We start from the raw sequence: 13,582 nt of genomic DNA, 5'->3' as shown, positions 1-13,582 counted from the left end.
TTGGATGGGAACCTGGCCCCCTTGATGCCGGGCAAGACTTTCCTTATGAAGGAGATTGCTGGTCATGGGCCATGACTTTGAGTGAAATGGGTTTGCTAAACACATGGTATTGGTTACATTTGTTGAAGACTGTGTGTGGAAACTACAGTTTAGAGATTAAGTGGGAACTGGGGAGCGTGAACACGCACATACTTCGGCAGACCCTGTATGTCAAGCTTGTGTGTGAAGCTAAGGAGCTTGGGCTTCATCCTGTAGTAAATGGAGAACCTTGGAGGATGTAAAAGAGGGTTTGTCATTAAGGAAGATCCAGAGGGGCCGGTTATGGGGCTGCTATAAAAGTTGACAAGAAGTATGATTTCGCTTGTATGAGGTGTGTAGAGTACTCAGAGTCATAGAAACAGAAAGTAGAATGTGGTTACTGGGGGGCCAGGGGAGGTGAAAAAGGGGAATTTTTGTTTTACGGATCTAGAGTTTCAGTTTTGCAAGATGTAAAGTTCTAGAGTACTGTTTCACAACATTGTGAATATACTTAACACTATAAACTGTACACTTAAAAATGGTGAAGATGGTAAACTTCATGTGTTTTTAACACACAGACACACACACATACACACACACACAGAGTTGAAGTGAAAGGTGATGAAGCCTGAGGTTAGGTGAAATAAATGAAAAAGGAGTACTTAAGACATAATGAGGTAGAGGATGGCCAGACTGGATGTGGGGGTGATGGAGAAGGGAGGGATCTATGACGGTGCCCAACTTTCTTGCTTGGACCGGTGGGTTGGTATAGGAAGAGGGACAGTAGGAGGTTTGGGACAGATGAGGGGTTTGCTGTGATCCGTACTGAATTGGATGTGTGTATGGGACACACTGAGGCCTCGTCTAGCCGAGTGCTGGTGTGGGACTCTCCCTTAACTGTTCGGCTGGTGAGCATCTTCCTTTGTGGCCTCCCACCTCGTTTCTCAGGACTGGCCCTTTGATGGATTATATAAATGGCGTCTCTTGAGATTGGCTGATGTCCCCCCACTTCCTCTGTGTCTTTAATCTCACAAGCCCAAAGCAGCCTTAATGCCTGATAAACCGTAGTGTACTTACAGACAGATGTTTCCAAGCCTCCACCCACGGAGAAGAGCAGGAACATAACGCCTGCTTCCGTGAGCAGTGGGGGTGCTGGGTGCGGGCTTTGTCCAGAGGACATAGTGCCATGTTTTGCCCCAGGTAGAAACCACTTTAAAGATGAGCTCACCCTTCCACCTACCCCTCCTTTATAGGTAAGAAAACAAGCTTGAGAGGGGGAGGGGATACATTTACTTAGTATTAAGTATTATTCTATTGCTCATTCTATGCCAGGCTCCGTATGAATAGACCCAGGTTTCTAAAACAGTCACAGAGGGCACAGAGGGCACCCTGGTTAAGTTGAACTATTAAGTTTGTTCCAGTGGGGAAAGTGTCACAGAGCACAGGTGGGCAGAGTGCCAAGGGAGAGCAGAGAGGAGCCGTTCAGTTGACAAACATACTAAATCAATGAATGATGAGCCCAATTAGTGAAAGACTTAGCCAGCATTTTGGGTGACAAGACTATATTTGCTTTCCTAATGTTCGCCAGGGCTTCCCAAGCCATTAGGGCTGATATTAGTTGGTTCTGGGTGAAATTAATGTCAAGAGAGCCTGATGTAGTTATTTTCTTTTCTTTTGCCTCTTAGGAATCTATGGATTTCCTGAAATACGTTGTTGAGTGAGTATGGGTTTGCATTTTCCCTCTGGGAGTTGTGTTCTGACCAGCAGGACGGCCCTTGCCACAACGCAGTTGTTACCAAACCCAGTGGAGATGCTTCTTGTGGTGGATTTTCTTAAGGCTAGTTATGTAAACAAAGCAATTCAGAAGGGATTGTGGAAGGCCTGACCTCTTTATGACAATTTTGGGTGAGGGTAAGAGGATAAAGGCACCGCCTCAGTGACCCACACTAATTCTTTTGCAGCAAGCTGAACTTCAGGCCACTGGAGCAGGAGATGTCTGTGCAGTTCCAGGTGGTACAGCTGCCCAGTGGTCACCACCTATGCAAAGTGAGAGCTCTGAACAGGGGTGACGCCAACTCTGAAGTCACAGTGTATTACCAGGTCGGTGGCCCCTTGCATACGGCCATTCTCATGGCCAAGTGCCTTTTGGGCACTAAAATCTGGGGAATTAGTGACCCTATGACCTTCACGGCCCACTGTGGTTACCTCTGTATTTGTGCTTGGGGTCATTTGTCTTGTTGAAGCAACTACATTTCACAATTGCTCCTGCCGGTGAAATGAATCCTTAAATCACAGAGCTTCATTAATCACCCAGACACTAGTCCAGGGGGACAGACTGAAGCTTGGCTGGAAATTCCTATGCATTCCCCTGACAACCCCAAGCAGCAGGAGGACATTTGTTAAAAGGACAGTTTAGAAAATGAGACAAACGTAAACATGGCCAAGCAATCCGTATACGGCAAACAGAATGACTACCCAAGATATAATTCAAGGTTTTAAAGCACCTGAGATAGGATTTATCACATCCATTTTAGGAATGATGGAGCTGAGGTCCAGAGTCCCTTACATCCCTGCGGTCATACCAGCTGGGGCTGGAATTGATTCGTGCTGCCCTCAAATCCTGTGTTCGTTCCACACCATTCTGGAGAGGAGGGATGGGACTTAAAGAACTTGGCAACAATCTCAATTAGCCCACACCCTACTTTAGTTTGTGGTTAGCCCACTCATTTCTAGGACTATGGGGACCTGTGCCTGTCTAGAATTCCCAAACTCTGGGGCTCCTATAGCTGCTGCTGTGGCCCTGGGTTCCCTGCATGAGGAATTCACCTGTCAGGCCCCGTAAAGATCCCTGGTCTGGGCTCTGGGCATGGCTGCGTGGCCTTCCTCTCACCTTGTCCTTTTAGTTTCTGGCTCTGGACCGGAGTCTTTCCCTAGTGGCCCCCGCTTGTCGGTAGAGCCAGTCTCTCTCTGGCTGTAGCTACCTGGACTTTTCCTCCTAGGTTTTCAGCTTATTTGAAGCCAAAATGACCGACAGGTCACACACTTCATAAATGATATGGCCTGGGCCTGCGTAGCCCTGTCCACATTTGCCAGTGCTTCTCACTGCTCAGAACCTAGGAGCACTTCTCTAGTTTTAGGTAAATTTCTTATTGTAAGAGCATGTCCACTGAGGTGCTTTCCACTGGTCACCTCTTAGCACTAGCTTTTAATACAAACTGCTTCCTTTAGGGAAGCTGCATTCTGGAGAGGGGGGACAGAGGGTTGGGACAGGAAATTGACGTAACATTTTGACTGGTTTTGTCACAATCCTAGAGGCAAACAGGAAATCTCTTTGCTGACCAAACCGGGCTTACAGGGAGCATTGGCTGTAGCCTCTTCCTCTGGTGAAGTGGGAATAGAAATGAGTCTGTGTCAGAACCTTCAAGAGCCTGACTAGGGGATGCACTAGCAAAATTTCTGCTTGTTGGCCTTCTGCCCTCTTTTATTCTAACTGCATTATTTTGCCAGTGTCCAGGACACTAGGATGGGCTCTCCCACAATGTGGCTTCTGCTAGACTTTCTTCTTATTAGTTGGTTTGGGTTCTTGTGTGTGGCTGCAGAAGTTCCTATTTATATCCTCTCCGTCTGAGGAATAGGTCCAGACACCCTTCATTGATCCCCAAACGTTTCCTGCTCTCCTCCTTAGGAACTTGAACTGCAAAAACCTGATTTTAGGTTGTGTTCTCTAGGTCCTTTGGACAGGAGCTGGCAGATCAGAGATTCCTTGTCTGCCTGCACTTCTGTGCCAGGGCTGGGAATACAAATGATCAAGCATGATTCCTGTCTTCACAGACCTTCTGTCTACTGGGAAGGCAGATGTATAAACAAAATTGAAAACATAGGGCAGGAGAGGGTACGATCAGCACTCTTGGGGGATGAGCCTGGGATGGATGCCTGAATAAATGGTTGCCAAAAATAGCTGATTAAGAAGCCTTGTAAGCCACTGGATTTTCAGTTGGTCTGACCAAGTTCTCCTTTCAGTCAGGTACCAGGAGTCTGAAAGAATACACTCTTATGGAGCTGCTTGTGGTAAGTTGTATGAAGGCGTGTTGTGTTCAGGAGCCTGACCCACTACAAGGACTGTCCTTTCTGCCGGAGGGAGGGGCTTGGGCGTGGTCAGAGACATGTTTGGAAGGTGAAATGGTTATTTAGCATTCTTGTCCAATATGATCACGGACAAGGGGCCTGGGCATTTAGGAAGCAGGCAGGTATGAGAGGCTAGACTTAGGGGGTATGTGGAACACTTCAGGGGAGGAAATTGAGGTTTCTCTGCTAGGAAGATTTGGGCTGATGGGTAGTATGTTGAATTGCAGATGCACATGGAAGAGCCTTGTTTTGACTTCCTTCGAACCAAGCAGACCCTTGGGTAAGTCTGCTGGCAAGAGCACTGAGCTCAAATAAGGATCTGGGGCTTATTTTGCATGTGGAGGTTTGTTGGGTATCTGGACCAAGGAGTCTCTCAGAGCTCTTTGGTCCTTCCATGCCTTAGTCATGCCTACTGGTCAAAACTTCTGCAATTTGCATCTTGGACTATGATCAGGTTTTCAGTTTGGTCAAGTTTCAAGATTAGCAAGAGAAAAGCTGGCCTGTGGTCCTCAGTTCAGGAGAGGGGTGGTCACCGTAACCTGAGAATGCAATAGAAGCATACATACTTAGAGATCTTGTTTCAGAACCACCAGATCCAGTAAAGATGTATAGAAACCCTTCCCTCATCTATGGTGCTTCTGAGGGCAGGACCCAGGTGACTACCTGAGCTCATAAAAATTTTTCGCTTTGGCTATAGGTACCATGTCTACCCTACCTGTAGGAACACATCTGGGATTCTAGGATTCTCTGTCACCGTGGGGACTCAGGCAACCAAATACAAGTGAGTAGATGGGTCCAACTATTACTCTTGGCATGGAGAGTAGGGGCTACAGGCGTTTCCTTAAACCTCAGACCATGCTGACCAAATAGGGTTTGCTTCACTTAGTCACAGCTGCATGGAGTGGGGGCTGGGAGTGGCCGCTCATAGATGGCCGGACCCAGGACTGATCAGTGTTTCCTACGGTTCTAGCAGGGTTTGAATCCTGTGGTTATTATGCAGGGCTTGCCAATGTGTCACCTCAGGCAGACCTGAGCACAAGGAAGGCAAAGGTGCCTGACCTGACCTGACCTTTGTGTTGGAACCAAGGTCCAAGGCCTTGTTGGTTCTCAGCTTTGAAATGGTCAAGCATGGCTGTCACTGCTTCCATCTGATGGATGATAGCAGGGAAATGGGCTAGAGGTAGGGTTCTCTTCCTCCCTCAACTAAGGGGAGAGTACTGAGGACCGGGAAGAAAACATTTCAGCCTCTTTCCTGGAAATACGCCTCAGCCCTAAATTCTCTCACCTTGAGACCAGGTCTCTGATGACTTTTAATTGAAGATGTTTTGTTTCAGCTCTGAAGTTGTTGATAAGAAGATAGAAGAGTTTCTTTCTAGCTTTGAGGAAAAGATCGAGAACCTCACTGAGGACGCATTCAACACCCAGGTGACTGACCGAGCTGGCCTGGTCTTTTGTTCCTTGGCTCACACAAGCCCTCAAGACAACTAGACAGCAGTGCTGTGTGCAGCCAGTTTTTTTGAGCATTGTAGCCCCACCTTAATCTGACCATACGTCTTCTTCCTAGGTTCATCCCTCTCCATCATGCTGGCGGGTCCCAAGTGAAGGGGCCATAGCATGTCCATCGCAAACCAGACTGGACGGGGCCAAGAGTCCTGGGGGAACGGGTGTGATGCTGTGCCTGAAACTCTCTTTTTGCTGGTTAACAGGTCACAGCTCTGATCAAGCTGAAGGAGTGCGAGGATACCCACCTGGGGGAGGAGGTGGACCGGAACTGGAACGAAGTGGTGACACAGCAGTATCTCTTTGACCGCCTTGCTCATGAGGTAGGAACAGGGTTTTTAGAGTAAGACTGCCCTGACAGGGCCTCCTGAGATTACAGGAGTCACAGTTCCAAGCAAGTCAGTGTGTGGAAGCAAGACCTGGGGCACACGTCCAGGCTTGGTTATTTAGTTGCTTGTTTCCTGATTAGTCAAATCTAGTTTCTAGACTGGCCTCTCTAGAGGCACCTTTGGTGGCCAAGTGAGCAGGATGCTAATCGTTGCCTGCCTTTCCCACCAATTTCAGAGAAGATCCAGTTTTGTATTACATGTTTGATCACTTCAGATTTGTGGAGATAAAAAGTTCTGCTATTTAAAGAAAATTTAAAACTTCTGGTCTTCATGAGCATGGAGTTCCTCCTCCAGATTTAATGATTCCTGGTGTGGGTCTTTTGACGACTTCTAGCCCAAAGTAATAAAACCCACAAAAAAGAGCTCTGTATCCTGCATTCCAATGTGCGCTGATAATATAACCTTATGTGGCGAATTACCAAAGGACAGTGAGGCAAAAGGGTTTAACAAGAGGCTCTCGAGCAGCTCTTAAGGCACTCTTTTCCCTGTTAGAAGCAGGGCAGATAAAGTTCACTCATGCGAGAGTACAGTTAACACGTACTTGAGAGTCTGGGCTCACTGTACAGCTCTCAGCTGTAAATACAACATCTGCTACCCTCTCTTATCTGCCAGGGTCAGTCATTGCTATGAAACATGAAAGTGTATCACCAGTGCTCGTTTTTATCCTTCTCTGGAAAGTTGGCAGCAAGCTGATACTTTGGAAAATAAAACGATGTGCTCATACCAAAGAAATGTTATGCTTAAGAACTGTCTTTCCAGAAAACGTGTTGTTAGTCTTTTATAGCTTTCTTTCTTTCTTATCTTCCCTCCCCCTGTAAGATTGAAGCACTGAAGTCATTCTCAAAATCAGACCTAGTCAGCTGGTTCAAGGCGCACCGAGGACCAGGAAGTAAAATGCTCAGCGTTCATGTGAGTGCGGTTCCCTGAGCTGCGACCCCAGGGTTGTCATTTAGCCGTTACCATTCACTGCGTTTGGCTTGGGAACACAGACCCTAACAGGTCTTTGCCCAAATCTGCTCGGCACATTTCTCACCTCGAGTCTTTGCCTTCTTTCAGGTTGTTGGGTTTGGGAAGTATGAACTGGAAGAGGACGGTACCCCTTGCGGTGAGGATTCCAACTCTTCTTGTGAATCGATGCAGCTAACCTACCTGCCAACCTCTCCTCTGCTGGCAGATTCTACCATCCCCATTACTGATATCAGGGCTTTTACATCAACACTTAACCTTCTCCCCTACCATAAAATAGTCAAATAAACTGCAGTCTCATTGGCCTGAATGAAGCATTGTGTATTTTTAAATGTGCATTTTATTGAAGTTACACTATTATGGCCTTATGGCTTCCAATAAATTTTTGCACTGACATCACAGAATTTGATTTACTCCCCACCCCCCATCTGTTGTGACTAACAAACCAAGGATAGCAGCTGGCAGAGAGAAATCAGGGTGGTCAGGTGGGACCAGAAAGCTTACAGGAGCAGTTTGAGAAGCCCTGTCCTGTCCTGGTCCTTTCAGATTGAAAATCCCATCCCTACGTAATCAATGTCTTATTAGTACCTAAACATTAGGTGCTAATACTAATACCTAAATCATGGTAATAAATGGTGGTCTTTTTAATGTATTTTTAAATAAAGGTAATTCTGTATTGCCCTTCAGAATGGCCATTTGCTGCTGTGGCATTCTTTTTATTATATTTTGTTTCAGTGTGGTGTAGAGATCTAAAAACGAACACTCTTCCCAACCCAACCCTCTAAGGCAATAAAATATTTTTGGATAAAATGTTGGTAGCCTGATGTGTGCTATATGAGAGTTCAATGAAGACTTTGGAGAATAGCGTGGTTGGGGCTAAAGACAGAACACCAAGGATAAGGGGGGGGGGGGGTGAGGAAAAGGGATTTTTCCATTGTTTCAGAAGAGTCCTTGTGAAAAGCTAATTCCTATACTCAGGGTTGCCAAATAATTGGCTCCAAGTTTAACAATAAAGATAATTAAAGAAACACATTAAAAAAAGATTGGAAAAATTACTTTATGAAGCCATAAGAAGCACTGAGTATAATTAACTGTGATCCAGAGTTAGATACAATTTAATAGTTCAATTCCAAAATAAAAGTTATTATAGTTGAGACCATGAAATTTTCTAACACTTGATTTTAATACATTGCACTAATTTTCTAAAACTCACAGGAACCGATATTTACAGTAGAGGGAATATTTATGAAAAATCTGGCATCAGGTAAATTATATATGTGTATATGTGTATGTGTATATATCCCAAGATTATGTGAACTAGGAAACAGGTGATGTATATCTCAACAGCAGTACTAGAATGCAGAGTTTGAGACTGGGATTTATAAATGCTTTTCAAAGCGTGGGGATTGGAAAAGGAACACATCATCTTGTTTTCAAAACCTGAAGTTTTTCTCAGGACTGAAGTCCAAATTGTAACTGCCACAAAAGAGGAAAAAAGGGAAGCTTTTCTCGCTTTAATTGTTCATCTGCATCGGAAAGTCCAGTATCCCTGAGATAGGAACCACTGCAATAAAAAGGGAGTAAGTAGGTTCTCCCAAAGGAAGACTGTTGCTTAGTTATGCCTACTGCCCTGGTTATCAGGTGTAAACTACGCATTTCCCAACCTAATGCTTGGCAGCACCAAGACGTTTCAGTAATGGTTCATCATAAACCCAACATTCTCCATCTTCATGAAATAACTGTAAAAGAAAGGGGGAGAATTCTGTTACACACTTGCTGTATACTTCTACAATATCCTACTTTTTATTATTTTACATCTTCGTCCTCCATTACACTGAAATGGGTTTCAGGCAAGGGACGTGGGCTCCTCTCGTTAACACCATGCTTACTTAAAAACAGTGTGGTACTTCAACATTCACTGACAGGCACCAGTGAGTCACAGTGCAGGGTAAAGGCTGAGAACCAGTTGGGAGTTGGGGCAGGCTCCCTAAAGCAAGCTTACCCTTGTCTCCCATTGAATTTCCTTCTCCTTCCTTTCTCGGGCTTCTGCTCTTTGTCTTTCTTCAAGTCTATGCTTGGCTTCTGTTGCTGCATCAATATCCCTAATTTTTAAGTTGTAAGTGACATCCTTCCAAAGGCTAAAAAGAAGTCAAGGTGCTAAGTTAAGTATTAGACAGACACGGGAGTCAGCAATCTTGAGAACGAAAGTCAAGAGCTCCCCTGAATATAGCACAATTACAGTGTAAGTCAAATGGTTTTAAGTGCTGTAGTTCACAATCTCCTAAGCTGGTACCAAGGCACTGGAGTAAAGAACAGAAAAACGGAAGACTGCACTGCTAGTTGTCAAAGGAAGAAATAAAGGCTGGGCAGAAAGCTGGATAAATGATACTGTGTTTTCCCAAATATAAGACCGGGTCTTATATTAATTTTTGCTCCAAAAGACGCCTTAGGGCTTATGTTCAGAGGACATCATCCTGAAAAATCATGCCAGGGCTTCTTTTCCAGTTAGGTCTTATTTTCGGGGAAACACAGTATATAATAGAGGAGAAAGAACAGTGAGAACTGAGACCCGGCATTCTTTTTCTGGCACTACACCTAATTAGCTATGCAAATTAGGGGGTGTCAGTTCACCTCTCTAGGGCTTGAGTGTCCTTTACTACAAACCAGAAGGATTAGATCAGGGGAGCTGAGAAGTTCCCTTTCAGAAAAGCTCCCTTGGATGTAACAATGAGAACTTGGAGAAACAGTGTGAATAGATACTTAAGAGTCAAAAGATGAATTGCAGAGGCTTAAGAGATTTGGCTTCCTCTCAAGGTCTAGAAGATGACAACAAGTCTGGTCCAAACATGTCACTTTACAGGTGAAGATTCCTAGGGACTAGAAGAATGGCCATGCCTAAGATCCCCTTGTGGTGAGTAGCAGAGCATGTATTTCTACAGATTCCCACTTATGTAACTAAGCAGGCAGCCTAGCCAAGCAGGATATTAAGAAGTTAGAGATAACAAGCAGGGTAATGATTTGTAAGGTCCCCTTACTTCATTTAAGAAATGCCATAACATGCTAAACAAAGAACTTAAGTGCATGATTCCTCATAACCACTAAAAGATCCCAATTTTATCAGGCAAATGGGAACGGAAAAAATTATGTTTAAGACTGCAGGAAAATTGAGTATCGGTTAGATAGACATTTGATGATAAATTAAGAAATTGACTTTGTTAAAGCATGGTAATGACATGTGGTTAGTTATTTTTTTAAGTCATTTTAGAGATATGTACTGAAATAATGTAAGGATGAAATTACAAAGAGTTTCCTGCGAACAAAAGACCTGAAGGTGTTTTACCACACGTCTCAGTTGGGACTTTACTGTCATCTCTTATAAACCACAAAGATGGTGATAAGCCACCATACATGGGTACTCACTATATACCAAGCCTCATATACATGCTACATGTTCATCTCATTTAGTCCTCACAACAACTCTGAGCTAGTTCCAATTTCAGGAAAGACAGAGGCGAGCCTGCAGTCTCAGTTACACAGAAATGCTGGAGCTCCACGTGAACCCAGACATTCAAACTGCATCTGTGCTGTTACCCTCTGCTGTACCATCCCCCAACCCCAACCCTGTGCCTAAGCCTAGCCAATGTGGGGGCACCGCCTCAACAGCCCTTGTTAGGTCGTCTCCTTACCAGCGGGATTCAAACTCATTCTGATCTTCCAATTTCCTCACTTTCTTCTTGACTATAGGCAACTTCTTGGTATCTATAAAAACTGCATTTTCCTAGAAAACAGAAGAGGTAGGTAGGTAGATGTTTTACTGTTCAAACTGTTCTAGGAGGAAGAAGCAACTCTCCCCAGACTTTAACAGAGGTAATAATCAAATCCCACATACTATGTTTCCCCCAAAATAAGACCAGGTCTTATATTAATTCTTTCTCCAAAAGACTCATTAGGGCTTATGTTCAGGGGATGTCATCCTCAAAAATCATGCTAGGGCTTATTTCCCAGATAGGTCTTATTTTCGGGGAAACATGGTATATTCATGAAGACAGTGAGTTTCATATGCAGTCTTCAGCCTAAAATATAGTTGTATGTCTTAAGTCGTGGTAGAGGCTCAATTCAACAGACGTTTTCATGTGGCTATGTGCTACGAGAGCCGGGCCAGTAAACAACTAATCCTAATCAGTATCCTGAAGTGCTTTTCTCCAAGTCCCAAATCCAGTTCACTGTTCATCCCATGCCACCTTCCTGCTCCTTAATTAGGCACTGCCTGCAAGCTCCTGGAGGGCAAGGACTATCTTCATTTCTGTATCCCTGGTGCCAGGCAGTCAATGCATTTCTTATACAAAATCTAACTGTGTATGTACATAAACACAAATTAGTTTAGCACTTCATTTTATAAACATTCCACACATTCTAATGATACAGCTAACATTTACTGGGTGCTTACTATGTGCTAAGCATTTTTCTACATACTCGTATATTATTCTTGAGTGTTTTGAGAGAGAAACGTAAAAGTCATTCTACCTCCTGTACTGCTGGGGAAGAGGGGGGGAAGGAAAAGGACTGCCCTGAAGAGATGGCATTAGAGCTGGCCTTGGTGGTTCAACTTCCAGATGAAAGAAGCCAGAGAAAGGGATAGGCTACACAACTCAATGCAGCCTGAAAAAAGTGGCAAAATATAGGTTCTTACCCCTGTTGTTGTGTATTTTGCATACATTACGCCATTCCATTCCCCTTCAACTGAACAAAAAGACTTCTTGTCATTTGGAGAACTAAATAGAAAAGGAAACATTTGTGTTAATCTCAAGTTGAAAAATACCAAAGAATTTGGTCAGGGTGGCCTACCTACACATAGCAGAACACAGAAGAGCGACGGAAAAGTCTTTGGTAAAGGCAGCTTAACGACACTGGATTTCCCAGAGCCAACTGCATGCTAATGAACTTGAAATCCCATCAACAGTGAGTCTGAGAGGAACAAGAGAGCCCGGTGCTGGGGACACAGCAGACTAGGGACAGTCCCTGCCCTCCAGCTGTTCACAGCCTAGTGGGGAGAGACATCACCATTGAGATTCTAGATGGTAAGTGCTGTGGTGAGTATATGCGAGTTTTGCAGTTCAAGGGCAAAACTGCTAGGATGAGGGTCAGGGAAGGGTTCGCTTAAGGATATAATGCTAGAGACCAGGCTTTCATCCTCAGGCTGAAAGGGACCTCTGGGTCAAATGGTATTGACTTCTTTTCCTGAGCAAGGATCCCTTTCTCAAAAGCTCCAACAGGCCTCTACTTGGACATGACAGTGATATGTATGACAGGTACAGAATTTGGGAAGATAAGCATCACAGCAAAGGACAGCTTAGGAGGGGCAAGGCGTGAACACAGCAGGAGGCTAAAAGAGGTCAGGAAGAGAGAGATATACAGGGCAGAGGGATGAAGTTGCTATCACTGGACTGAAACTTAAACTTCCTCTATGATTTAGGGGCTTTGGGGGAAGTGGGATAAATGGAAAGAAAAACGGCAGGATCCCAGATTTAGAAAGTCATTGTGAGTGGCTCTCAACAGTGTGGTCTGGGAATCCCTGGTTGACCCTCTTAAGTCAAAACTATTTTCCTGATATTAAAACATTATTTGCCTTTTTCACTTTAGTTTTTGCACAAGTGTAGTGTTTCCAAAAGGCTATATAATATGTAGCAACCAAATGATTGCCAAGTAGATAGGAGAATCCAGCTATCTTTGATTAATTCCAGTCACACACTGCTTAACGATGGGGATATGTTCTGAGAAATGGGTCGTTAAGCGGTTTCGTTGCGTGAACACCATAGAGTCCACTTACACAAACCTAGATGGTACAGCCAGCCTACTGCACACCCAGGCTGTATGGTACATGGGCTACAAGCCTATACAGCATGTTACTGTACAAAACAACACAAGATTAAATCAAGCACAAGAGAAAATGATACAATCAAGAGATATATGAAGCTGCTATTGGCATAACACGGCATACTGTTTTACAGCAAACTTTTTTTCATAAGTAGAAAGAGTACACACTAAAATAACAATAAAATTATAATACATACACCAGCAACAGTTGTTTATTATCAATATCATGTATTATGTACAGTACACAATGTATGTGCTACACTTTGTAGACTGTGGGTTTGTTTATAGCATCACCACAAACACATAATGTGATGTGTTGTGCTGCGATAGTACAATGGCTAGGACATCACTAGGTGACGAATTTTTCGGCTCTATTATAATCTTATGGAACCACCGTCATATATGCTGTCCGTGATGGACCAAAACATCATTATGCAGCACATGACTGTATATTAGAGATTTACAAAATTCAGAAAATGTACAATGCCACACTTCTCACAAATTTCTTAAAGAAGAGTTTTGGGAAGTTTTTTCTTTTTTCATAAAATGCTATTGTCACTTGTAAATGCATTCATAAATATTTTAAAATCTGTTTTAATATCTAATAAGAGAAATATTGATGGATATAATATAAAAAGCTCTTTGGGGTTCTTAATTTTTAAGTGTAAAGAAGTCCAGACACCAAAGAGTTTGAGAACTACTCAGCTAGT

The 13,582-nt window shown here is 43.8% G+C and overlaps 2 protein-coding genes across 19 annotated transcripts in view; one reads left to right on the top strand and one right to left on the bottom strand.

The window, feature by feature from the left end:
* The window catches only part of NRDC (nardilysin convertase), a 64,460-nt gene extending 57,152 nt beyond the window's left edge, over window positions 1–7,308 (top strand). For both annotated transcript variants that reach the window (XM_019742779.3, XM_019742780.3), the window contains exons 23-31: window positions 1,704–1,735; window positions 1,980–2,118; window positions 4,039–4,086; window positions 4,371–4,423; window positions 4,841–4,924; window positions 5,478–5,568; window positions 5,850–5,966; window positions 6,852–6,941; window positions 7,089–7,308. In XM_019742779.3, the coding sequence (XP_019598338.2) occupies window positions 1,704–1,735; window positions 1,980–2,118; window positions 4,039–4,086; window positions 4,371–4,423; window positions 4,841–4,924; window positions 5,478–5,568; window positions 5,850–5,966; window positions 6,852–6,941; window positions 7,089–7,286 (852 nt within the window). In that variant the 3' untranslated portion in view covers window positions 7,287–7,308. The remainder of the gene's footprint in view (window positions 1–1,703; window positions 1,736–1,979; window positions 2,119–4,038; window positions 4,087–4,370; window positions 4,424–4,840; window positions 4,925–5,477; window positions 5,569–5,849; window positions 5,967–6,851; window positions 6,942–7,088) is intronic.
* A 733-nt stretch (window positions 7,309–8,041) lies between these two features.
* OSBPL9 (oxysterol binding protein like 9) overlaps window positions 8,042–13,582 on the bottom strand; it is a 130,062-nt gene continuing 124,521 nt past the window's right edge. For 16 of the 17 annotated variants that reach the window (XM_019742781.3, XM_088791135.1, XM_019742782.3 and 13 more), the window contains 4 exons: window positions 11,689–11,770; window positions 10,685–10,776; window positions 9,001–9,136; window positions 8,042–8,737 (listed from right to left, as the gene is read on the bottom strand). In XM_019742781.3, the coding sequence (XP_019598340.1) occupies window positions 8,663–8,737; window positions 9,001–9,136; window positions 10,685–10,776; window positions 11,689–11,770 (385 nt within the window). In that variant the 3' untranslated portion in view covers window positions 8,042–8,662. Of the gene's footprint in view, window positions 8,738–9,000; window positions 9,137–10,684; window positions 10,777–11,688; window positions 11,771–13,582 lie in introns of those variants that run through there. The other variant, XR_016018630.1, reaches the window with a different exon arrangement.

The sequence above is a fragment of the Rhinolophus sinicus genome, chromosome 14, assembly GCF_057876585.1.
Source record: "Rhinolophus sinicus isolate RSI-liver-muscle chromosome 14, RSI-T2T, whole genome shotgun sequence".
Lineage (NCBI taxonomy): Eukaryota > Metazoa > Chordata > Mammalia > Chiroptera > Rhinolophidae > Rhinolophus > Rhinolophus sinicus.
This window is presented reverse-complemented; position numbering and strand designations above follow the sequence as displayed.